The sequence below is a fragment of the Urtica dioica genome, chromosome 3 (assembly GCF_054948205.1).
Source record: "Urtica dioica subsp. dioica isolate 48M chromosome 3, U.dioica_male_clone48M_v1_H2, whole genome shotgun sequence".
In the NCBI taxonomy this organism is placed as follows: domain Eukaryota; kingdom Viridiplantae; phylum Streptophyta; class Magnoliopsida; order Rosales; family Urticaceae; genus Urtica; species Urtica dioica.
In genome coordinates, this window is record NC_142758.1 from 46,576,322 (window position 1) to 46,601,826 (window position 25,505).

At 41.1% G+C, this 25,505-nt stretch overlaps 2 protein-coding genes and 5 non-coding genes across 7 annotated transcripts; 5 read left to right on the forward strand and 2 right to left on the reverse strand.

Annotated features, from left to right (window-relative positions):
- The first annotated feature begins 2,971 nt into the window (after positions 1-2,971).
- Positions 2,972-3,116, forward strand: LOC149403183 (small nucleolar RNA snoR137). The gene has a single exon (XR_016296257.1). It is a non-coding gene; the product is annotated as a small nucleolar RNA snoR137 (small nucleolar RNA).
- A 91-nt stretch (positions 3,117-3,207) lies between these two features.
- Positions 3,208-3,352, forward strand: LOC149403184 (small nucleolar RNA snoR134). Its single transcript, XR_016296256.1, has one exon. It is a non-coding gene; the product is annotated as a small nucleolar RNA snoR134 (small nucleolar RNA).
- A 251-nt stretch (positions 3,353-3,603) lies between these two features.
- LOC149403185 (small nucleolar RNA U36a) lies at positions 3,604-3,691 on the forward strand. The gene has a single exon (XR_016296258.1). It is a non-coding gene; the product is annotated as a small nucleolar RNA U36a (small nucleolar RNA).
- A 41-nt stretch (positions 3,692-3,732) lies between these two features.
- LOC149403186 (small nucleolar RNA Z223) lies at positions 3,733-3,823 on the forward strand. The gene has a single exon (XR_016296240.1). It is a non-coding gene; the product is annotated as a small nucleolar RNA Z223 (small nucleolar RNA).
- Positions 3,824-4,117: 294 nt separating this feature from the next.
- Positions 4,118-4,229, forward strand: LOC149403187 (small nucleolar RNA snoR97). Its single transcript, XR_016296243.1, has one exon. It is a non-coding gene; the product is annotated as a small nucleolar RNA snoR97 (small nucleolar RNA).
- Positions 4,230-11,422: 7,193 nt separating this feature from the next.
- On the reverse strand, positions 11,423-13,045 carry LOC149403188 (uncharacterized). The gene is made up of 4 exons (XM_089608655.1): positions 12,431-13,045; positions 12,257-12,349; positions 12,080-12,184; positions 11,423-12,016 (listed from the first exon to the last, which is right to left on the reverse strand). Exons 1-4 carry the CDS (start codon positions 13,043-13,045, stop codon positions 11,435-11,437), a joined length of 1,395 nt encoding a protein of 464 aa, XP_089464781.1. The 3' UTR covers positions 11,423-11,434.
- A 5,596-nt stretch (positions 13,046-18,641) lies between these two features.
- On the reverse strand, positions 18,642-24,493 carry LOC149403189 (protein SIEVE ELEMENT OCCLUSION B-like). Its single transcript, XM_089608797.1, has 7 exons — positions 24,022-24,493; positions 23,232-23,348; positions 22,133-22,584; positions 21,441-21,541; positions 21,196-21,338; positions 20,234-20,725; positions 18,642-19,698 (listed from the first exon to the last, which is right to left on the reverse strand). Exons 1-7 carry the CDS (start codon positions 24,370-24,372, stop codon positions 18,910-18,912), a joined length of 2,445 nt encoding a protein of 814 aa, XP_089464923.1. The 5' UTR covers positions 24,373-24,493; the 3' UTR covers positions 18,642-18,909.
- Between the last annotated feature and the right edge of the window lie 1,012 nt (positions 24,494-25,505).

Here is a 25,505-nt window from a genome sequence, read left to right on the forward strand (position 1 = left end):
TTTGTTTCTAAATCACGACGGTTGTTCATGGTCGCGATCCGGTGGTGAGGCAAAAAAAATCATGGCCGGAGATCTAGTTCAGGTATGTGTCGTTCTGGGTTTGTTGGTGCCATTACCCGTCGTCTCTGTGTTGTTTGTTGCTGGGTTTGTTTGTGTGTTGTTCTTCGTGTTTTTGAACATTTGAGTTTTTTTCGCGTTCTTGAATTGTAGATATACATGTCTACAATCTCTGAAATTGTAGACTGTCCCCGTCATACGTTGTTATTGTAATTGTAGATATACATGTCTACAATTCTTGTAATTGTAGACATATAGGTCTACACCTTAAGCTGTTGTAGATTTATTAGTCTACAACTGCTGAAAGTGTAGACCTATATGTCTACAATTGAAAGAATTGTAGACATGTATATCTACAATTGGTGTAATTGTAGATATACATATATACAAATAGTCTCATTGTAGATATTATAAATCTACAGTTACTACAACTCTAGACGTCGATATCTACAATTGTTGTTAACTGTAGACTTATAAGTCTACAATTTATGACAGTTTATTACAATTATACATACCAATCTAAAGTTATTCTGATTTTTGAATTTTCTTATTCAGGTATGAGAGTGAACATATTTGTTGTATAAATGAGAGACAAGCCTCCGACATACAGATCACGTGCCGTCGGTAGACCGAAGAAGAGACGGATACATTCTCAAGGGGAATAGCCTATTCTTAGGAAGTGTTCGCAATGTGGAGAAGTTGGTCACAACCGGACTACATGCAACAGTCCAGTTCCTTTGTCCGAGAGGAATGGATGAATTATTATAGTTGTATGTGTTTTTGGAACTAATTTCAGTTATTATAGTTTAATGACTAATTATATGTCTTTTTGAAACTTGGGAGTGTATTCCAATAATGGATGAATGACTAATTATATGTTACAATTTCAGTAATTTATGTCTTTTTGACGTCTATAATTCCTAAACATAAATGACAATAGTTGTTCAAATTGTTGAAATCTCATTAGTCAATGATTCGGGAGAAGCTGACGAGCTTAAGGTTCATTATCGGGATTCACTGCGAGTCGGTTCAGGGGTTCGAGAATTTAACGAGTCTTAAATAAATTAAATGAATAATCCGAAAAATCATACAAACCGAGAATTCTGAATTAATTAACCAGAATTTAAATTCTCGAACATTCTTAAATAAATAATTAATAATCCCTGAATACAATCTCAAATCCAAAAATTAAAACTCGAGTCTAACGCTATAAAGCGATAAACGACTCACGAGTGAGATCGAGATTTAAAATCTTTTTCTGAATTCACTACTATTCGGCTTCGACGCGCTCAGTTTACGCCGATTTTTGCTCGCTTTGACTTGATCTGCGACTGAATTGTGAAATTCAGAAATGAACATTGAGTCAATTTCTAAATTACTTAACTCGTCATAAAAACCACATTTCAATCTCAGAATTAACTAACAGAAACCCGAGCCCGAACGAATATCAAATCTCAAATTTCAGAATTCCCGAGGCTCAGATTTTCTATCACAAGACACTAAACAACAACACATTTCAGAATTCCCACCCAAAAGAACCACACGGACAAAACGTAAAACACGACCAAAAACAAGCAAACCAAGCTCACGGCCAACCTTAGCTCATGGCCAAAAACACACAAGCAAACCAAGCTCACGGCCAAGACCCAATCCAAAACAACACTCGTCCAAAACCAAGAACAAACCCATAACCAGAAGAATCATCACCGGAAGCAATTCAAATCTTCAACTAAAATCATCAAAACACGTTCACAACCAAAACCCCCAAATCAAAATCTAACCCTAATCAACATGGATTCCAATATGAAGAAATCTCCTCACCTCTCTATGTTCCTGAAATCCGGCCTCCTCCACAAGCTCTCTCTCCCTCCCGACGTTTCCTAGCTCGCGGCGGCGCACACTTCACGGCGGTCGAGCGCTCGAGGAGACTCGGCAGCGGCGTTCTCCCGTCTCTCGGCTGGCGCGCACGCGGTGGAGGATCGGTGGCTGTGAGTCGCGCGATGGAGGAGACTCGGTGATGGCGCGCGGGAATAGGAAAGGAAGAAGGAAGACGAGGAAAGGTGGCAGTGATGATTTTGGGTGGCCGGCCGAGAAGAGAGCTTGGATGATGTGGTCTGGAATTTTTTTTTTCCTTGCTCTGTTTGCTCTCCAATGTCGCACGGGTGAGGAGAGAAGAAGAAGAAGATAACGTGAAGAATGAAGAAGAAGGGCAAATATGTATTTGCTCACTTAAACAACTACTAAAAGTGTCCAAAACAAAAAACTCTATATTTTGGTCCAAATCATTAAAAAGACTACTACATCTGGCCATTTCCCTTTAAAGTAGCATAATTAAATTAGTTACAAATCTCTAAAAACTTTTGGGATTACATTTCTACCTATTTATCCGTATAGAATACCAACAAGTCCACAACACCGGCCCGCCACGTCGTCCACGATGAAATTGGCTCCTCAAGTTATTCGGCCCTAAGACTGTCTGGGCTTTAAAACAAGAAGGGCTTCTTCGTTTCACTAGCATTGAACTAAAAAAAATCATCTATAAATAAAAGCCATACCCTACTAACAATTCAGAAACAGACCTAATAAGCCGCCGGGGATTGAATCGTCAGATCTCCTCTTATGTCCTTAATTTTGTATTTCTTTTATATTTGCATTGCTTGAAATATTTCGTTCTGGTTTGGTATTGATCATCGCTTTCCATAGGCGTTGCGTTCGTCTTCAGCCTTTGTGGAAATCCAGAGGAACGTGTCAAAGGAAGCGTAAAGCATTCTATATTCCGACCAATTCCGTCTTATAAATTTATAGGTATACGCTTTCGTGTATGGTTTGTCCGTGCACGATTGATCGTAGTCCGTTGGATCGGGTTCTGACATTTTTTTCTTCTCAATTTTTCGATTAGTTTTTTTTTTTTTGTGTTGCTTCATATGGTGAACTCTTTCATAAGAGTGAAGGTTGTTCAAGTTTCCGAAGCATAAATCAACGAGTTTTTCTCTTCTCAGAATTAAACAGCACTGTGCGTTGTTTTGCTTGCACTTTGTTACCTGTCTTCTGGTACAGATCTTCATTCATTTGATTCCTCTATTCTCAATTCTAGGGTTTTATAGTTTCAATTCAATTCATCAATGTCGATTCGAAATTAACATCTAGAGTTCGCACGTGCCACCCCGGGCTTCCCTGACCTAATAATTGACGGAATAAGCCCCAGTGCGTGTGCTAAAACGACGACGTTCAGTGTTACAGTTTGGCTCCGAACTATTTCCACGGCCTAATCTGTGTCAATGTAACGCCGACATTCGAATCTCAGCATTGATATTCTATTGTCGATGTAATTTTTTTTATTTTGTTAATTTTCTCTGCCTCACTACACCTTTAGCTTGTTTTTAGTTCGAATCTTTTGGAAATTGAGCGATGAAAACAAGGCTAGTCCTCGAGGCAAATATTTGTGCGGTTTCAACACGTGGGGGTTTATCTCTAATCTAATGATTTTGCCTCTAAAGTCGTCCGCTACATACATTTTTGTAGTTAATTTTATAATTTGTTGAAGATTGGCTATGATCTAAGCTTATCCGCGCTTCTGAGACTTGTCAATGAAGCATAAAAGAGAACTAATGGTTGAATTTCTTAATATGAGCCAGTCTTTGTTATATTTTGTTATTTTTAGATATTTTTTTAATCAATAGGCTATGATGATGTAACCTCAGCTTTAATGCCAGTTCTGCTTCAGAGAATTCTTGATTGAAAGAGCTGTTTTCATACTGAGCCTCATAAGTGTTGAAAACTTTAATAATTGTATTTTTTATTATTTATTTTTCTGTGCATATATATATCTTTAATTTTTCTGTAATGTAAAAGCCTATGATGATTTAAATCAGCCTTGTTTGAGGTGTAGTGGAACCGAGACCCTGGTAAAGGGAGAACCCCTTGGGGAAGCTACGTTCCATTGAAAATCGATGTATACTGAGGCTTTTTTTTTAACTGAAAAGTATTATTATTTTTAATTTATGATAGAACAGTCCTTTTCTTAAATTAGCTTTGAGTTTTAACTATACTCTGTATCCTCAAAATGAAGTGGGTAGTAGGGTCTGAAAAACTCAGAGAGTAGTTTGTGCTTCCATCAGCTTCCTCTTTTACGAATTTCCACGAGAACGAAGTTAAATGCTGGCACTAAATTAAAATCTTAGATAATCATCCTTGTTTTCTGTCCAAACGGCCGATCTTTTGCTTGCTTTGACTAAATAACCGTTGTAACATTACTTTTGTAATGCATTTTATATAAAATTTGAATTTGTAACCAGGGAACAACGAGCGACGATGACATCTGTTAAATCTTCATGCTATTGTCGAATAAGATAACTGCCGATTTGGAACCGGATTTAACAGAGATAATACCTTCCCGGATTGAGATAATTTCAGTGGCCTGAGCTGAATAAGTAGATGGGACAGATCTATAAAAAGCAGCAACAAAGTCAAAACCTTGGCCATATCGGGTCTCAGATATTCGTGGATTACTTAAAAGGTTCTCAGTAGTGTCTGTCTGTATTGATTGGATAATGACCTTGATAAGAGTTTCTTTCCCTCGTAAAGAAAAATACATGGCACCTCAATCATGAATTCGGATAGTTTTTGGGAGGACATGTTACATATCAAGACCGGTGCTTAAAGGGACTCCAAGCATGCCCTTGAGTTGTCATCTACGAAATAGTGATGGGTAATCTCGGGTATTCGACGAGCAATCTGAACCCTGTTTTGAAATTTGCCGCATCACCAGTGATCACAAATTTAAAAAGGACATGTTTTTTCCACCAAAGTCTGTCCGTTTTAGAGAAGCTTGATTGAAGATATGCACCAAGGTAAAAAAACAAATGACAGTATTTGATTCATCAAGGTGGAATATAAGGAAAATAAAATATTTTGAGGCCTACGTTTGAGGTGCTTATAAAATCCTCAGAGAGAGAAGAGAAGAACCGAAACAAACACATTTCAATAACTGATGTATAACGGAATACGAAGAACACGTCTTTGCGAGATAAAATTCGACTTTCTTAAACAAAATCTCAATTTTATATATTCCTCAACTGAGAAATTACAAATAATGTAGCCCCTTATATAGAGGTTACAAAATAATAAAGGAAACTAAGCATACAAGGCAACAAATGCCATAAATCCCATAATCAAATAAATAGCATGATATTCTAAAATAAATATTAGAAATCACGTCACTAAATGTCGGAATCTCGGTTATTTCCTTCCACGAATACCCGCATCAATAACCCAAAGCCGTGTATATATAAACATAGCTCTGGTGTATATATATATATATATATATATATATATATATATATATATGTTGAAAGGATAAAGAAAGAGAGAATCGGAGAAGATAGAGAGTGTTCCGAGACTTTGAATATTTCTTATATTTGATATGAATTTGTATCACCTATTTATACATATGGTGGATACAAGAGAGTGTAATAAATACATGTAACAATATTATCTAGGAAATAGAAAGTAATAAATGTTACACAGAAAATAAGACATAGAAAATAGATGACAAATAAATGTAATACATTTTCCCATGTGAAATGAGTTCCAAGGAGTTAGGACTTCCGAGGTACGCTTGTCAGGAGGAAGGGCGAACTGACGAAGTGACGAGCTGCCGAACTGACGAGCTGACGAGCTGCCGAAGTGACGAGTTGACGAAGTGACGAGCTAACACGGGAGGCGAACTGACGAGCTCTATTTCAACACTCCCCCTCAAGCTTGACTGTATATGTTGAGGAGGTCAAGCTTGCTACATAGCTCGGAGAAGGTTGCTCGAGGAAGGGCTTTGGTGAGAATGTCGGCGAGCTGACGACCTGATGGAATGTATTCCATATCGATTATTTTTTCTTCAATCTTTTCACTGATGAAGTATCGGTCGATCTCGATATGTTTTGTTCTGTCATGATGGACTGGATTTTTGGCTATGCTGAGAGCAGCTTGATTATCGCAAAAGAGCTTGATTGGATCTTCGATGATGATCTTGAGGTCGTCGAGAACTCTCTTCAGCCAGATGCCTTCACATACTCCGCTTGCTAAAGACCTGAGCTCGGCTTCAGCACTACTTCTTGAGACAACGAACTGCTTCTTGCTTCGCCAGGTAACAAGATTTCCCCAGACGTATGTGCACATGCCTGATGTTGATCGTCTGTCTGGAACATATCCGGCCCAGTCCGCATCTGTGAACACTTCGACACCTCGACTTCGTCTTTTCTTGAAGGAGAGACCAGTCCCTGGGGCAGCTTTGAGGTATTGGAGAATCCTCATGACTGCGTCCATGTGAGTTTCCGAGGGATTACTCATGAATCGACTTACCATACTCACTGCGAATCCAATATCTGGTCTCGTGTGAGTTAGGTAGATGAGTTTTCCTACGAGCTGCTGAAATCTTTCTTTGTCGGTGGCGGCCTCGGTGGTGCGAGCTAGAAGTTTCACATTGGAATCCATTGGAGTGTCAACTGGTTTACATCCAAGCATGCCAGTTTCTTTGAGGAGATCCAACGTGTACTTGCGCTGGGAAACAGAGATGCCCTTTTCTGATCGAGCTACCTCCATGTCGAGGAAGTATCGTAGGCTGCCGAGGTCCTTGACTTCGAACTCAGATGACAAAGTTTGCTTCAGTCTCCTGATCTCTTCTAGGTCGTCTCCGGTGATGACTATGTCGTCCACATACACACTCAGGATGGTGTGCTTGCCTTGTGTTGAGATCTTTGAGAAGAGTGTTGGATCGGCTTGACTCTGCTCGTAGTCGCAACGCTTGAGCACATTGGTGAATTTTCCGAACCATGCTCGAGGGGACTGTTTTAGACCGTATAGAGACTTCTTGAGTTTGCAGACTTTGTTGGCTCCTTGATCATTGTCAAATCCCGGTGGGAGTTGCATGTAGACTTCCTCTTCCAGTTCGCCATTTAGAAACGCATTCTTCACATCGAGCTGAATGAGAGGCCAATCTAAGTTGGCTGCTAGTGAAATGAGGATTCTGATGGTATTGAACTTCGCAACTGGAGCGAACGTCTCTTGATAATCAATGCCATATGCTTGAGTGTACCCTTTCGCGACAAGGCGGGCTTTGTATCTCTCCACTGTCCCATCTGGATTGTGTTTGATGGTAAAGAGCCATCTACATCCAACAGTTCGCTTGCTTGGTGGTAGCTCGACTATATCCCACGTATCATTCTGTTCGAGGGCTTGGATCTCGGCATGACTCGCATCTCGCCACTCAGGACTTTGAAGGGCTTCCTCGATGGATTGTGGCACTTTACCTTCATCTAACTTCGCCACATAGGCTTGGTAGCCCGTAGATGGGTTCCCATAATACACGTAATCCTCTATTCTGTATTGACCACACGACCGAGCAGGTTTTCTCAATGCAATTGGTAAGTCTGGAGATGAGATGTTACCTTGTTCAATAGTGTCGTGGTTCAGGTTCGGAGAGACATTTTGTTCGCGAGCTTGTACCGGACTCTGTGTGATGTTCAGTTCGCTTGGAGATGGTTCAGAGGCTTGCGAGCTGGGGATCAGAGTCGGACTGGGCGAGCTGGGAATTTCTTGAACAGGTGAGGTCGGACTGTGGGGCGAGCTGGGAATTTCTTGAACAGATGAGGTCGGATTTGGGAGCGAACTAGGTGGACTAAGTGGCGAGGTGAATTTTGGGTTTATGATGAGCCAATTTGGGAAGTCATCTCCATTATTCTCCCCCTGACGAGCTGAATTGGCGAAGTAAGGACTTAACTCATGAAATGATACATCCATGGAGACTATGAATTTACGGGACCGGGGTTCATAGCATTTGTAGCCTTTCTGAGTTGCTGAATAGCCAAGGAAGATGCACTTGAGAGATTTTGGATCGAGTTTACCTTGGTCATAAGAATGGGTGAAGACTGAACAGCCGAATACTTTCGCAGGTAGAGTTGAGATGAGTCGAGAGTGAGGGTATGACTCTAGAAGGACTTGGGATGAGATTTTATAGCCAAGGACACGAGACGTCATTCTGTTTATGAGGTAGGTGGCTGTGAGGACTGCTTCTCCCCAAAAATGAGATGGGACGTTTGAGGAGAACATGATGGCTCGGGCAACCTCGAGTATATGTCGATTTTTTCCTTTCGGCTACCCCATTTTGTTGCGGGGTGTAAACGCATGAGCTGGAGTGAATTATGCCATGTGTTTTGAAGAAATCGCCGAGCTCGGAATTAAAGTAATCTCGAGCGTTGTCTGTGTGGACAATTTGGATGGAGGTGTCGAACTGTGTTTGGATCATTTTGTGAAAGATTTTGAAGAGGTTGGATGTTTCGGATTTTTGTTTCATCATGTATATCCAACTGAGTCTAGTGTGGTCGTCAACAAAGAGAAGAAACCATCGCACCCCAGTGATATTGGAAACTTTTGAGGGTCCCCATATATCACTGTGAATTGTGGCAAATGGGCGAGATGGTTTGTACGAGGTGGGGTGATACGAGCTTCGAGAATGTTTGGCGAACTCACACATGTCGCACTGAATGAAATTGATATTTTTATTGATAAACAAAGAAGGAAACATTCTTTTGAGATACATGAAATTTGGATGCCCTAGTCTAAGGTGATTAAGCATGATCTCTTTGTACTGGGGTGAATGTTGGGCGAGCTGACACATGGCGGGCTGATCTGGCTTGATGATATAGAGTCCGGTACTCAGCTCGGCATTACCAATCTGTCTCCCCGTGACCTGTTCTTGAAACACACATGAACTTTCATCAAAAATAGTTCGGCACTTAGAGTCTTGGTTGAACTTATGCACAGATAAGAGATTGCATTGTAGTTGAGGCACAAAGAACACCGAGTCTAGCCTCATGGACTTTGTCAAGACCACGGTGCCAATACCAGTGACTTGAGTTTTGGCTCCGTTGGCGATGATGACTGATATGCTTCTATTACAAGCGGAGTAAGTTGTGAATAGACTTCAATTACCAGTCATGTGATCAGTGGCACCGGAGTCGACAATCCATGCTGTGGGATTCTCTGAGCTTACATTGAGGGCTCTAGAAGAGTTACCTAGAGAACCAATGCCAGAGTGTTTTCCACTGAGTTGGACTTGTTGGACAAGCTTTTGGAGAATAGCGATCTGGTCGTTGCTGAAGGGAGAGTCCGAGGTCGAGGTCGAGGTAGCGGACAAAGTGGATACTAAGTTTCCGACTGAGTTCGGATCCTTAGTGTCTCGGGTTGACTTCGAGCTCGGTGGTTTCCCATGCAGCTTCCAGCAGTTTTCTCGGAGGTGTCCAGGTCGTCTGCAATGATCGCAGTAGGGGCGAGGTTTGCGAGGTCTCTCTGTTGAGACGCGAGCTGCAAGTACTTCGTCTCCATGCGTGGTGAGGGCGGACGAGTCTGAGGATGAGCCCGGAATTGAGCTCGATTGGATAACTCCCATCATGAGTTTCCTCTTGCTTTCCTCGTGTCTGACCGCGGAGAAGGCTTCACGGAGAGATGGTAGTGGTTTTGTACTAAGTATCCGACCTCTGACCTCATCAAGGTCTTGGTTGAGACCGGATAGTAGTTTAAACACACATTTGGTCTCCACTATCCTGCGGTAGAGTTTTGAGTCTTCGGGGAAGGTCCACTGGTGCTGTTCGTAGAGGTCGATCTTCTGCCATAGATGTGTGAGCGAGCTGAAGAACTGAGTAATAGACATCTCTCCTTGACGTAGGTCGTGGAGAGTGTTCTCAGTCTCAAACAGCTCGGACACATCTTCGGAGTTGGAGAAGATTTCTCTAGCTGCTTGTCAGATTTCTGCTGCCGTTGGGTAAAGGAGGAAGGTTTCTCCGATTTCGGGATGCATAGAATTTATGAGCCAGGACATCACCATGCTGTTTTCTGCCTTCCAACTCTTAAACGTCGGATCTTCGATCACAGGAGATGTGGCCACGCCTGTGAGGTAGTCATCTTTACCTCGTCCCGATATGAACGTGAGCACGGATTGAGACCACTGTAGGAAGTTGTGGCCATTGAGTTTGTGGCTCGTGATAGGTTGGGAGAAGGATTCAGATTGAGACTGATTGGGCGTGGTCTGAAAGGTGGTCGAAGTGGTGTTCATGGTGGTTGATTTTCCCTGCTCTGATACCATGTTGAAAGGATAAAGAAAGAGAGAATCGGAGAAGATAGAGAGTGTTCCGAGACTTTGAATATTTCTTATATTTGATATGAATTTGTATCACCTATTTATACATATGGTGGATACAAGAGAGTGTAATAGATACATGTAATAATACTATTTAGGAAATAGAAAGTAATAAATGTTACACAGAAAATAAGACATAGAAAATAGATTACAAATAAATGTAATACATTTTCCCATGTGAAATGAGTTCCAAGGAGTTAGGACTTCCGAGGTACGCTTGTCAGGAGGAAGACACGCTTGTCAGGAGGAAGGGCGAACTGACGAACTGACGAGTGCCGAAGTGACGAGCTGACGAAGCTGACGAGCTGACGAGCTGCCGAAGTGACGAGTTGACGAAGTGACGAGCTAACACGGGAGGCGAACTGACGAGCTCTATTTCAACAATATATATTTATTCATTCATTCATTTGGAGACATTCACAACATTCATTAAGATAGAGAGATTACTAGGCTAGAAAAGTTGTAAGAGCTCAAGAGAGTTTTAAGAAGAACTCGACGAGGACGGAAGAATACACTACAACATTTACAACATTTACCGACGATTTTTTTCGTCGGTAATAACCCTAAAATCGTCGCTAAATGTATTTAGCGACGATATTAGCGACGATAAAAATCGTCGCTAATTCGCCGTGCCTAAATATATTTAGCGACGATTTAATCGTCGGTAAATATTTAGCGACGATATTAGCGACGATAAAATCATCCGTAAATGTTGTAACCAGAAGTTTTTTTTCATTTTGAAACAGACAATTAGCGACGAATTTGTCGTCGCTAATTACCGCGGGAAAAAATCCCGCGTCAATTAGCGACGACGAAGTCGTCGCTAAATGTTGTGACGAGAAGTTTTTTTCGTTGTGAAACAGAGTTTTAGCGACGATTTTGTCGTCGCTAATTCACGCGGGAATTTTTCCCGCGCCAATTAGCGACGACAAAGTCGTCGCTAAAACGTTGTGTGAATGATATTTAGCGACGATTTTATCGTCGCTAATTATTATTATTATTATTTTTTTTTTCGTCGTTAATTATTTATTTTTTACGGTTTTTTTGTTGTGAAATTCTAAAATGAAAAATCATATAAAAACTAAATTATATTATCCAAATCAACAACTATATAAAATCCGGTTACGTACGTTTTCGGTTATCGAGAAATATGTAAATAATAAATACATGCACAAAACAACTAATAAACCACTAGTCGCGACGTTTGCTTTGTCGTCCCGCCACTCGTTTTCCCCCTCCTCGACGAGAAACGCTCTTCTGCTGGCGCTGAAGTTCTGCAGGCTGCGGCGTCGGAGTAGACTGACTTGGTCCGCCGGGCGTCGTCTGCTGGCTGGCGTCGGGAGTCCTTTGCTGGCCGCCCGTCGGAGTGCGGACGTCGGGCGTCGGAGTGTGGACGTCGGCCGTCGGAGTCTGCTGGCTGTGGGATGACGGAGCCTGCTGCGAACTCTGCGGAAATTGGGACATGAACGAGCTAAGGTTGAGGCCGGGCACCTGACTCTGTATTGTCTCGGCGAACGCGGCGAGGGTCGATGCCAACACCTCCTGCGAGACATATCCTGGTTGCGACGTCCCAGCCTCCGAACCGTAGACTTCGGCGACTTCAGCCGCCATCCGTGCTCCCTGTGGCACCAAACGTCCGACGCCGGTCAAGTGATCAGTCCGCGAACCCATAATATCGCGGATCGCCTGCTGCTCTAGAACGGAAATATCAACGTCCGCTCCTTGGTGCTCAGCCTCCGCTCGCAACGTGTTGAACCTAGCGACCAGTCGATCCTGATATAATTAACTAGTTAGTATATATTAATCGAAAAATAAGAAAAATAAATGTAAACTTACATAACGTGCGGAGGCTTCAGGAGTCAGCCATTCAGACTTGTCGGACTGATGTTGGCGCTTGTAGTTCGCAAACAAGCTCTCGAATGCGCCTGTCTCGACGCTCTTCTGCATGTAAACAAAACTTCAAGTGTTAGATAATTTTAACGATTTGATGTATCATATAAACATAAAACTTACGTTTTTCATGCGGTGGGTCGAGAACCCAATCGTCCCCTGTCGAGTCTTCGTCTTCTTCTTCGCGCGATTCGCCTTATTCTTCGCTTGTATAGCCTGTTGTAATATAAGTAAACGTACACGTAAATAACAAATCGTTTAATAAACATTCGAGTAACGTAAATGATTCGATATTACCTTAAATTCATCGCTCGTATATCGTTGTATCAGCGTCTCCCATTCGGTGTCGAGCTTAACGGTCTTCGGTTTCAGCGACCGCGCCACCTGTACGCTGCTCTTGCAGTCGATGTCGAACCACGACCGCAATGTATGCCTCCAATCGCGAAGACGAGTCTTCGCGTCTCGAATGATTGCCGCATCGACAATCGCCTTCTTCTTCCCGGTTGCATCACCATCGACTCGAATGTCGTACTTGTCTCGAATCGCTGCTCGGATCTCGGCCTCCTTCGCCGGCCCCACGTTCGCATTCGTCCACCTTGGGACCGTAGGCGAGATCTTGTCTCGGACGACCAACCCGAGCGTGTTCGCGAACGTCGCGAGATCCGGATCCATCTCGCGCTCTGGCTGCAAGAACGACTGAAACTCCTCGTTATAAACAACGACTTCCTTCACCCCGGGGCGCCGTGCACGCTCAGATCGAAGCCCGACCGTCGGCCCACGCACGGCCGGTTCGATATCCTCGTCTTCTTCTTCGACGCCATCACGTACGGGCGCCGACTGGCAATAATTCGGGAGGCGGGCTAAGAAGTCATCCCCGCCTCCGCTGCCTCCAGCTCCTGTAGCCGCAGCCATCTGAAATTCAAAAAAAAAAATATTTGGTTATGCATTCTTAATGATTTAAATCAATTTATTTAGTAAGTAAATGAAAAACGTTATATACTATCAATCATCGTCGTCTGACAAATCATCTTCTTCCATCAAATCTTCGTCCTCAGTTTCTTCATCATCGATAAACTCTTCTTCTTCAATATTCTCCAACAAGTTCACTGCGTCGTTGCTCACGGGCTCTGGTATCGCAGACTGATGACGCGTTGACAGTGAATCTAAATCTAACGGTTCTACTGACAACTGAACGGAAGACGAAGATTGACCAAGAATGAGGTCAATATCAGGAAGATCCCACACATTTCGATGATTACACTCTTCGACGATTCGCCAATCAGGACCATTCAAGTTATCTTCCAAGTAGAAAACTTGTTTCGCTTGAGTTGCCAAAATAAATGGCTCGTCTTTGTACCATTCTTTTGCCACATACACGCTTGTCAAGTTATTGTCGTTGCGTGTCCTTTTCCTCGGATCTTGATCACCGAACCAACAACATTGAAATAAGACGACGCGACAATTGTTCTGATACGTCAAGACAATGACGTTTTCTACTTGACCGTAGAAGTCGTGACCTCCTTCACTTGGTACACATACCCCGCTATTCTGAGTTGTTCTTCTGCTATCACGTTGACGAGAGATAAATTTAACCCCGTTCACTACACAACACGGATACGTCTGTGGTGCGAAATGTGGTCCCAATGCCAATGCATATAATTCGGAGGTAACGGATAATCCGTCTTGGCTCATGCGAAATACCTACATACAACCATTAACGAGTCGGTTAGTAATTATCTCATATTTTTTGAGTTTGGTAGTGAAATACCTTTTCCCAAAACCACTTTGGGAACTCAAGTCGATGCGCTTCTTCAACATCTGGCCGACCTTCTAATTCCATGAGATCTATGTGTTCACTGAAATAAAATTCATGTTCATTTAATACATCACTTCGTATAAATATAATTCAAGTTCATTTATTTCACTCATTTACCTCATGAAATCGTCAATTTCGGGACAATTTCGTAAAATGTACCACTCAGCGAGCAATCGTATATTCTCATCTAAGCGTATCGTGGTCATCTTCCCGTAAGGCCGACAACTTGATGACTGAAACACCGATAACTCCCGTTCGACACCTTCGAAGTTAGACGCGACGTCTGTTCGTTGGGGCATGTTGAAACGATTCTCAACGCCTTCTAGATACCTTGAGCAGAATGTCAATGCTTCATCTACAACATAGGCTTCGGCAATTGAACCCTCTGGTCTAGCTCGATTACGCACAAAGTTCTTGAGCGTTCCAAGGTATCTCTCAAATGGGTACATCCACCGCATATGAACTGGACCTCCGTTAATTGCCTCCTCCGGTAGATGCATTACCAAATGAACCATGATTGTGAAGAAATCAGGCGGGAAAATTCGTTCCAACTTACACAATATAAGCTTCACATCCTCTTGCGCCTTCTCAATGTCTGAAATTACCAGCGTTCTAGAGCAAATAAGTCTGAAGAAGTTGCAGAGCTCTATTATGGCATCTCGAATTGTTCGCTCCAGAAAATGACGAATAGCAGGAGCCAATAGGCGCTGCATAATCACGTGACAATCGTGAGACTTCAAACCCGTCAACCTCCCATCCGCGGTAACATTCTTCTTCAAATTCCCCGCAAAACCATCGGGAAATCTGACAGATCTCAAGAACTCAGTAAACCGCTTCCGTTCTGAAGGTGTCAGAGTGTATGACGAAGGCGGTTTCATCCATCTATCTCCTTCTTGGTATAAATGAAGCTCGTGCCTTATGTTCCAATCCGCCAAAGTCAACCGCGCCTTATCTGTGTCTTTCGTCTTCCCCTCGATGTTCAGCAAGGTACCCAGAAGATTGTCGCATACATTCTTTTCTATATGCATTACATCGAGGTTATGCTTCAGCGTAAGACTCGACCAATACGGCAACTCGAAGAAAATACTTTTCTTTGTCCAATTCAGCTCACTCGCATCGCGCTTTCGTTTCTTCCCGCCGAAGTCAGGGTGCTTCCCCGGGGTTGCATCTCCCACTAATCGCAATTGTCGAAGTATATCGCTCGCTGATTTTCTCACTGGTGGTGGTCGTTTCTCATTTCGTACCTTGTACAGTTTGCTCTTCCTCATCGGGTGTAACAACGGCAAGAATCGACGATGATCGCAGTAAACAATCTTGTTTCGAGCCTTGAAAGATGGTGTGTCGTTGTTACACGTCGGACAAGCAAGGTACCCTTGACCACTCCATCCCGACAAACTGCTTCTCGCTGGAAAATCATTCAACGTCCATAGAAGTACGGAAAACAACCTGAATAGCTCACCGGTCGAACCATCTCTCAACACAACACCGGTTTCCCACAATTCCTTCAGCTCATCAATCAGCGGTCGTAAGAAAACATCCATGTCTTTACCCGGCACACTACGACCTGGTATAAGCAATGTTAACATCAAGTACGATGTTTTCATGCACAACCACGGCGGTAAATTGTACGCAGTCAAGACTACCGGCCACATACTGTACGATAAACTCATGTCACCAAATGGGTTGAAACCATCGGCGGCAAGTCCAAGCCGGACGTTCCTCTGTTCTGTCGCAAACATGGGATATTTTCGGTCGATCTCCTTCCACGTTGCTCCGTCAGCAGGATGTCGCAGTACACCATCCTCTTTAATGCGTTCATTCTCGTGCCACTGCATCTCTAGAGCTGTGTGCCGACTCGCGTACAGTCGCTTAAGTCGATCTTTCAGTGGAAAGTAGCGCAACACTTTATGCGCTACTTTTTTTCCACCGTCTTTCATCAGCCACCGACTCTCATTACAAACTGGACACTCGTCTAGATTGGCGTTGTCCTTCCAAAACAACGCGCAATCGTGTTTGCAAACGTGAATCGACTCGTAACCCATACCAAATCGACGCAATTTCGCCTTTGCTTCATAATGTGACTCTGGAATCGTGTTGTCGATCGGATGAGATTTTTTCAGTACTTTCAGAAGCTCATCAAACGACTTATTCGTCCACTTGTTCATCACTTTCAAATGCATCAACGTGACAACAAATGAGAGTGACGAATACTCCGTACAACCCGGCCATAATTCTGTGTTCAGGTCGCTGAAAAGGTCATCGAACTGTCCACTCTGGTATTCTGCATTCGGGTCAATACTGTCATCGTCACCGTCTACGTCGTTGTGATCTAAGATATCGTGTACAGCATCAAACATCCCTCCTCCTCTGTACTCCGTCTGATACTGCATTACGTCATCTTCTTCCTCCCCGTGAAAGTTCCACCTCGTGTAATTCCTCTTAAATCCTCTGATAAAGAGATGATTCTCTATATCAGGAATTTTTTGCATCAACACGTTGTTACACCTCTTGCATGGACACTTAACTCGTCCTTCGACATTTACGTGTTGTCGGGCCATTGCCATGAACTCTGTCATGCCAGCCGCAAACTCAACGCTTAAACGTTGGTCCTCGATTATCCAATTCCTATTTGGATAACTCATTTTACCTATAGATTGAACATTTCAAAATTTAGTAGTTTTCGGATTTTATTTTATAATTTCACGATCGATCCTACCGAAATTTCGACAGAACCTCCCCTATAAACTTAACAACCCGGCATCAAGCCTTTAACTTTAAAACCTGCATAGAAACATCCTAAAACTAACAATAAATCCAATCTCAGTGGTTCGATTATTAAAATTCATAATCCATCACATTTTTAATCATTTATAACAACAATTAAATACAATTCTATTTAATTTACATAAACTAACTAATTGTTTTTACATCATTTTACCAAATATAAAATTTATAACAAATATATAATTCATTTATAATTTATAAAATTTATAACAAATATATAATTCTAAAAATATAAATTATAACAAATTTATAAACTAAAAATATATAATTTATTTATAACTAATTTATACTTATATAACTAAATAAATTATATTAGTTATATATAACAAACATTTATAACTAAAATTATATAATTCATTTATAACTAATTTATAACAAATATATAACTAAAGTTTATAATCCTATAACTAATTAAAATAAATTTATAACTAAAGTTTATAATCCTATATATATTAATCATATATACCTAATATATAACTAATATATACATAAATTTATAACTAATATATATTAATCCTATAACTAACTAATATATATATATATATATATATATATATATATATATATATATATATATATATATATATATATAGTTTTTTAAAAAAAAAAACTTACCGATCGGACGACAAAAAGAAGAAGAGGGCGCGGGTTCGCGGGGAAGAGGGGAAGCAGACGGAGCGGCGGAGGGGCGGCGTCGGCGGCGGAGTGGCTCGGCGGAGGATCTGCACCGGGAGAGAGAGAGAGGTAAGGAGAGAGATGCATGTGAGGAGAGACAGAAGTAAGGAGAGAGAGAGACTTACCGGGTAGCGTCGACGGCGTCGGCGGCACACGGCGGAGGACGGCACGGCGACGGCGGGAGAGAGAAAAAGAGAGAGAAAATCGATTTAGGTTAAAAAAAGAGAAATGGGGAAGCTGGGTCGCGATCTGGTATTTAAAGACATTTAGCGACAATTTTCTCGTCGCTAAATGATTTCATTTCGTCGCTAAACGAACTTACGTTAACCAGGCATTTAGCGACGATTTTTTCGTCGCTAATAGTAAATTTCACATATTTAGCGACGATTTTATCGTCGCTAAATCATTTCGTTTTAATTTAATGGGGGGATTTTTCCCTCTTTAAAATTCGTCAAAATTCGAAAACATTTAGCGACGAGGAAATCGTCGCTAATTGTATAGCGACGACAAAAAACTATTTAGCGACGATTTTATCGTCGCTAAATGTTTTTGTCTTAATCAAATTGGAGGGATTTTTCCCTCTTTAAAATTCGAAATTAATTCAACATTATTAGCGACGATATCGTCGTCGCTAAATGAATTCAGAAATCATTAGCGACGAATTTATCGTCGCTAATTATTTTCCCGCGAACTTAGCGACGACAAAATAGAATTAGCGACGATACATTCGTCGCTAATTATCTTTGCCGCCAAACTTTATTATTTTTCGCACCAAAGAATTAGCGACGATAACATCGTCGCTAAAAGGGTGATTAGCGACGATTTATTAGCGACGATTAAGTCGTCGCTAATAGTTTCGTCGCTAAATGTGGTATTTCTTGTAGTGATAAAGAAGAGATCAACATCGGAGATAGCGAGATTTTTTTTGCAGAATTGTTCTTAGTTTGTAATATGAGTTGTGCACATTGATTTGAAGATAGTGAATCCATATATAAGACTCTCTCGACCCCTGATCAGGAGATAAAACCACCTGTTCTTTCTTTAGTCTTTTCAATTTCTGTTCTTTGCGCTAAAATCAGGAGATAACTTCCTGCACAAATTTCCTCTAAAGTTCGGTATTGATCCGTGTTTTCGTTTTGAATCACTTCCAAATGTGTTTTTTCCGCTTAAGATCTCTAACAATCCACAAATTAGAATCTGAAATAATAATAAAAAAAAATCCACACATGTTAATAACCAACATGAATTATTCTCATATATAGTTAGAACATCCTCAAAAAACATAAGCACATACAATAACAACAACAACAATAAGAATAATAATAAAAAAAAAAACACACACACACAATCACCAGCCTCTCACCGGCACATTATTCTTAAATCAGGAAAACTCAAACCTCATCGAAACAACAACACCAACAATTTCACTAAAAAGTCACACACAAAACATTATACATATATATATATGAATGAATATATATAGAGAGAGAGTGTATCATCATCAGTCGAGGCAGCAGCGGAACATGGTGAAGCGCTCCATGAGGCGGCCGCACTCGGAGCAGGAGACAGTCTCGGGCATGGCTCCGGTGGAGGGCAAGATGAGGCGGGTGCAGTGGTGCGGCGCGTCCACCAAGATCTTCTTTATGTACTCGTCCAGAGCCGGGAGGAACCCTATCTCGACCTCCCTCGGCCTCCACCGCACGTGCTCCGTCAGCCCCTTGAACATCACCTCCCCGGTCCCCTTCACCATCTCCCCCGGGCCCCGCCCTATGAGGGCCCACCCCGTCTCCCCCGACCCGTAGCTCAGCATCGCTATGATCCCTTGCATTATCGCGTCGTTCGGCGTGAGCCCAGCCCCAACCCCAGGCCTGTGCTCGAGCCCGTGCCCGGTCGGCCCGGCGGGCAGCGCCTTGTGAGGCACCATGGCGGCGGCGGCCACGCCAGGCGGGTGGTGGCCGGCGGCCGCGTGAGGCTCGGCCAGGTGGTGGGGCCCGGCGGCGCCGTGGTGGAGGGCGGAGGCGGCGAGGCTGCCCTTGGAGTGCCACATGCTCTCGAGCCTCATCCAGAAGTACCACATGTGGTTCCAGTCGAGGCTGTGGCTGAGATTTTCCTTTTGGATCAAGTCGATCAGGCCCTTCATCGTCCTCTCCTTCGCCTTGCTCTTCCCGACGTACATAAGCTCCAATGATATCCCCGACTCGCGCGCCACGTCCTTCGTCACCCTCGTGAACTTCCTTATCCAGTCTATGTCCTCGCCTCCGTACAGGCACACGTATCTTCCGTCTTGGAGCTTCGCAAATATTCAAAACAAAATATATTAATAATTAGGGATTTGTATGGCTCCATGGGTGGAGCCAGGGGCAGGGGCCATAATATGCCTCCTCCTGAACATTTTGAAAATTAAATTTTTTTAGCTCACTCCTGTGAAAAAACGAATTTGTTGCAACTAGTCAATGCTTCTTTTACTTTTTTTTAAGATTATAGCTAAAGTTTTATTTTATTAAGAAAATAGCCCACCAGACCGAAGTACATTAAATTAAATTTAATTTACTTTGACATGGTGGACTATTTTCTTAATAAAATGAAATTTTTGTTATTTTTTTAAAAGAAGGTGAGCTATTTGGTTACTGGTCTAATTGTTCCATATAATAATTGTAAATCTGGCTCCACAGCCGAACTAAATAATTATTATAGAAGATCAAACTAGAGAATTTTAAATTTTGTCCGATTGAGGCGGTTTTTATATTTTATATCAAGATGTAATTGGTAGAGAAATCTGTTTTGGTTCATTTTAAACTGCGATGATGGTGATGATGATTACGTACCCATAGTCCCAAGTTGGGGTCGAGGTTGTCAGCAATGAGCTCGACGGACCACGCCATCTCCTCCCACAAGAGCTTCTCGCGGTTGGCGGTGAAAGGGTAAGCCATGCTTCCCCAAATGCACATCATGTGGATGGCGTTGTTGTGGACGATCCTCCCCTGCGTGTCCATCACAACGAGCATGGGCTTCCCCGTGAAGCCCCACTTCTCCCTCACGAACCGGGCCACCACGGGGGACACCACGGACGGGTGGTGCACCGAGTGCCACTCCATCTGGTCCCTCAGGTTCTCGAAAGCGCGGTGCTTCTCCTCCGTCCGCACCTCAGAGACCGGGACCCACACCACCTCGTAGTTGCTCTCGGCCCTCGACCCGCTGTGCCTCTTCTCCAAGTACATCTGCTGGAGGATCGCGAACTCGGGCCCGCGGGCCAGCTCGGGGTCCATGTCCGTGATGAAGAACGCCACGATCTTCCTCCTTAGGTCTTCTGTAGTAACCTGCTCCAAAATAAAACCAGCACACAAGTCACTCATATATGATTATAAAAGATTTTTTTTTTTTTTTTTAGAGTAAATAGTGCTTAAATTTATTTTAATAGTAAAGTTTTCAACAAAATAGTCAAAGTTACGATTTGTGATATTGTGATTAATTTTTTTGAAATTTATATAAGAAATTTATCACTTTAAAATATTTCTTACAAGATTAAATTTTTGTATTGAAATCTGGTACTTGCACATTTAAGTTATTTCATTAATTTTTTGTAAATCCATCAATTTGAATATACTATTTAGCTAATTTACTCAACTTATATAGCTTGTTTAAGAACCAATATATAACTCAAGTAATAGCTCAAGTTTTTTTTTCTTTCTTTGAATGGAAAACATTACCGAAACAAGACCTAGGCACTATTAGTATTACTATACAAGAGAGTGAGTGATATTAAGGTGAAAAAGAGAGAGAAACGAACCCTTCTTTTGTTGAAGCAGTCATAGAGAGGGGCTTGGCCGTCCTGGTAGCTGAAAAGAGATGACATGGGCTTGTGGTTGTCGATGTGGGTGGTGGTGAAGATGCGCACAAGGGCATCGTAAATTTCATCCTCATTCTGCTTTTCTGATATATATATTACAAGGGCAATATTGTCATGTTATGTATAGCAAGACGCGAAAGAAAGTAGTGACGAGGAACAAATCATTAAGGAAAAGGACTAGTCACCGATGAACTTGTGGCAACGTGAAATGATGTCCACCAGATGTCCCTTGATGTTGCTGAGCTTGTGCGCCAAGGACGACAATTCCCATGGCTCGGTCAGATATCTAACACAAGTAAAAAAAAACAAAAAAAGTTGATTGAGTTTAGTCTTTTCATATTTGGAAAAATTATTGAGGGACAGCTTTCTCGGTTTTATAATCTTAGCATAATTATCTTATAATTTAGAACATAGCTTAAATTAAGACAAGACGAAATGCGTCATATATACTATATAAGACTTGGCAAAAATTAGGCTATAGTTTTAATATATAAATAGTTAGACTATAATTTTATCTTAATTTCCAAGCCGTATTACTTTTAAAGATCTTTACCTACTTTTATATTAAAAAGCCCATTTAAATTGAAAAAAATAAAAAAATAGTTTTTTTGTTAGATTTATAACTCATTCTAATTCATTCAACTAGCCACAATGAATTTATTATTATTTTTATATAAAATAACAAAAAAAAGGTTATATATTCTTTCTGTTTCATCTCTATTAATAGAAAAGAGATTTGTTTATAAAAAAAGAAAAACATAAAGAGACTATAACCGATAATTTTCTAAGGGTTAAACACTATAGCGCTATATATAAGTCTTTTATACTGAAAATTATCTAGTAAAAAAAAAATGAAATATGAAGTAGAAATACATACTCGATTCCCATTCCAGTGAGGGCCAAAATCTGAGTAGAGGAGACCACAATGCTCCTGATGATCCAGTAAACGGCGGTGGGGATGTGCATGACGGCGGCCATAATCTCCGGCGACTCAGCGGTGAAGTACTCGTGCCTCGGGAGATCATAGAACTCGACGATCCTCTTGGTGACGTCGAGGATCTCAGCGATGAGGTTGAAGAGCTCGTCGAGCTTGGGCTTGAGAGCCGCGGCGTGCTCGAGCACCTCGGGAAGCTGCTTCAGGATCGCCACGGCCTTGGCCAGAGAGTTGGTCGAGTACAGCTGGACCTCGAGCCTGAACTCCCCGAAGATCACGGCGAAGGAGACGAGAGCGAGGACGGCCTTGGAGTCCCAGCTGTAGTGCTTCACTAGCTGCAGGACTTCCATTACTATGGTGTGGATGTCCACGCCCGTCGAGCACTTGCAGTTTATCTGGACGTACATCGTCAACCATGCATGCATGCATAAGTTTAATTTCTATCGTACATCGTAGGGTTTAAAATTTTGCGGTTTTTTTTTTCGTCCAGCTGAAATTTCATTTTTTTTACCGCGGTATGCAAAGAAATACAAATGTTTTGTAATTTTGACGAAGCTCCGGTTAAATTTCAAAATTATGTTGGAATATAATAAATATTATTTACGTAATATTTCTAACAATATACACACGCGTATGTGTGTGCGCGCGTGCGCAAAATTTTGTTAAGAACATAGACTCGTCAAAATTCCGGCTAAATTATGGAAATTGTAGTGAAATTTGCAAATCGGTGTTTTGGTATTAAATAAAATTTCTTCGATTTTCTCACGAGAAACCGGCGCTTTTTTTTAGAAGTTTGCGAACGTGCGATATTTTAAACATTGATATAAAGGGTTAAAAAGGTTATTTCCCATCTAAACTCCATACCTCTATTTTTTGGTAAATTCTTACAAGCCTAATAACAAAGTATAACATATTTAAAAATGACATATATCGCTTAACATTGAATTTTGTTAAAAAAAGAGAGAGTGAGATAAAACATAGTTAGGATAGTCTATATATAAAAAAAACATAAATTAGAGTGGAAAATTGAATTTCTTTTTACCTCACAGCCAATTGCACTGATGACCCTGGAAGGAAGCTCCACCATATCCTGAAGGGACTCGACAGAGTGAAGCACCTTCTCTTCAGCCCCGATCAGCTCCGATTGGGTCAGCGCACCCTGTTGCAATATTCGCATCGAAATTTGTTTTTTTAGCAAGGATGTCTAAACAAAATAGAAAGTTGAAATGAAAATTCCGGGTCACTAAAATCTCATTTTGTTTAAATAACATAACGTGAAATATCAAGAAAACATAAATTCCCATGTTTGATATATATATAATAATAATAATAATAAGTAAAATTGCAAGCCTTCCCTTCTAATAATTTAGTTTAAATTTATTAATAAACAAGTTACCTACATGCATATGTGCCTGGCTCCAGAATTTCGAGGCTCAAAGCAAATTTATTTTATAGGATTTTTTTAATAAAATATTTATTTAGACAATAATATATTTGGGCCTAAAATAAATTTATTTTTGGAAAATTGACATCAATAATACCAATTGCTTGTCACTTACCAAAAATAAAAAAAATCTAAATATTGACAAATCTAGTACCAAATCGGTCACAAACTGTGTTGATTTCGTGACACATGTTCACGAAATGGTTGCAGTTCGTGACCGATTTGGTACTAGATTTGTCAATATTTAGATTTTCTTTTGATTTTGGTAAGTAACAAGCAAATAGTATTATTGCTATCAATTTTTCTTTATTTTTACGCAAGATTTACATAATTTAGGCCTTTATTTAGTGGGGACGCAAATCAATTGCATAGGTGTGCTTTATTATACCTGCATAAAGCCGGGGATGTCAGAGCCGGGGCGGTTGAAAATGACGTCGATGATGTTGAGGACAGGCCTGACAGCGATGCCTCGCTCCTCGCCGCCGTGATGTGTGGAAATGATCTTCCTCCCGAGCTCAGTGTCATCCCCGCCAGCTCGGCTCCCCCCGTGATGGGACCGCCCCTCGCCCAGCACGTGGCTCGTGTTCGCCCCTTGGTGGGTCCCGTGGTGGGCCCCGTTTCGCCCAGCCGACGACCCGCCAAAGACTCGGGCCGCCAGGCTCTGCTGCCCCGACTTCGGCAGCAAGGCACTTCCCAGCTTCTGAGCCGGTGCCACGATTCCCGACATTTTGGTATCCATTAATTTTTTTTTTTTTTTTTTTAGAGTATATTACTACTCTAGTGTGCACAAGTCCTTTTCTTTTTGGTATGTGTTTGTTTTGTGTTCTCTTGGTTTGCCGTTCTAGATTTGGTTCAAGTCCCTTATATACTGCATTTGGGAAATGGAATAAAGGGATTCTTAAAAGAAAGTAGTGACCATTGGCTACCTTGCTTCGGCTGGGGTTTTAGACCATAGAGAAGAAAAAAAAGCAGTAGGACCACTATAGAGAGAGTTTTACAAGTTAAAGTTTTGGATATGGGCTTTGCTTAAATTCTGTCTCATTTCAATTCCCTTTTTTTTCCGTCTTTACTTGAGGGTGTTGTCCATGTGTTACACACACAATATAATTTTTAAGACCTTTTTATTTTATTTTTTATTTTATTTATGAGTGTGTAACAAGAAATTAAAAAAAAAAAATTAGGAGCTAGTGTAAGGTCGATCCTGATCATGCAACACGTGATATGCTAATACTCGTTTTGTGACTTATTTATTTATTTATTTAGTCAGTAAGTGATAATATAGTTTGATGATCATCTTCGTTTGGGGATTCTATTGTTGCGATCATCTTCGTTAAATTTAGCACTTTCAAATACTTTTATCAGTATCATATATATATATATATATATATATATATATATATATATATATTTTGAAATTGAGTGGCAAAAATATATTGAAATCTGGCTGTTGCACTTTTCTGTAATTCTAAATTATTTAACTAATTTTAGCATTTTTTTAATTACTTTAATAATGTACTAATTTCAATTGATTATGTAGCTAAGAGTATGCATTGAGTCTATCTAAAGCAGAATATTCAGTTAATTTTGGTAGGTTGATCATTAACAAAAAAAGGTCATGTTAACAAAACATAACGAGTTTTTTATAGTTCAACATTTCATATTTTTAAGTAAAATAAACTCGGTTAATTGTAACCAAAAACCTCAATTGAAAATTAACCGAAGTTGAATTTTATAACCCATTAAAAACAATTAGTAAATAATTGTTTGTTATCATTAATACTTCGACGTTATCATCAATACTTCGACCAATTTGTAAAAGCCAATGTTTTCTTTCATGTGACCGTATGTTATATGTCCTTAAAATATATGTTT

Excerpts from the sequence above, each read along its gene's own strand:
- LOC149403188 (XM_089608655.1), bottom strand. The coding sequence starts at position 13,045 with ATGGCTGCGGCTACAGGAGCTGGAGGCAGCGGAGGCGGGGATGACTTC. Across the intron at positions 12,350-12,430 it reads ATACGAGCGATGAATTTAAG|GCTATACAAGCGAAGAATAA; the intron begins GTAATATCGAAT and ends ATATTACAACAG. Across the intron at positions 12,017-12,079 it reads CTGAAGCCTCCGCACGTTAT|GATCGACTGGTCGCTAGGTT; the intron begins GTAAGTTTACAT and ends TAATTATATCAG.
- LOC149403189 (XM_089608797.1), bottom strand. The coding sequence starts at position 24,372 with ATGGATACCAAAATGTCGGGAATCGTGGCACCGGCTCAGAAGCTGGGA. Across the intron at positions 21,542-22,132 it reads CTCACTGGAATGGGAATCGA|ATATCTGACCGAGCCATGGG; the intron begins GTATGTATTTCT and ends TACTTGTGTTAG. Across the intron at positions 20,726-21,195 it reads ACTGCTTCAACAAAAGAAGG|GTTACTACAGAAGACCTAAG; the intron begins GTTCGTTTCTCT and ends ATTTTGGAGCAG.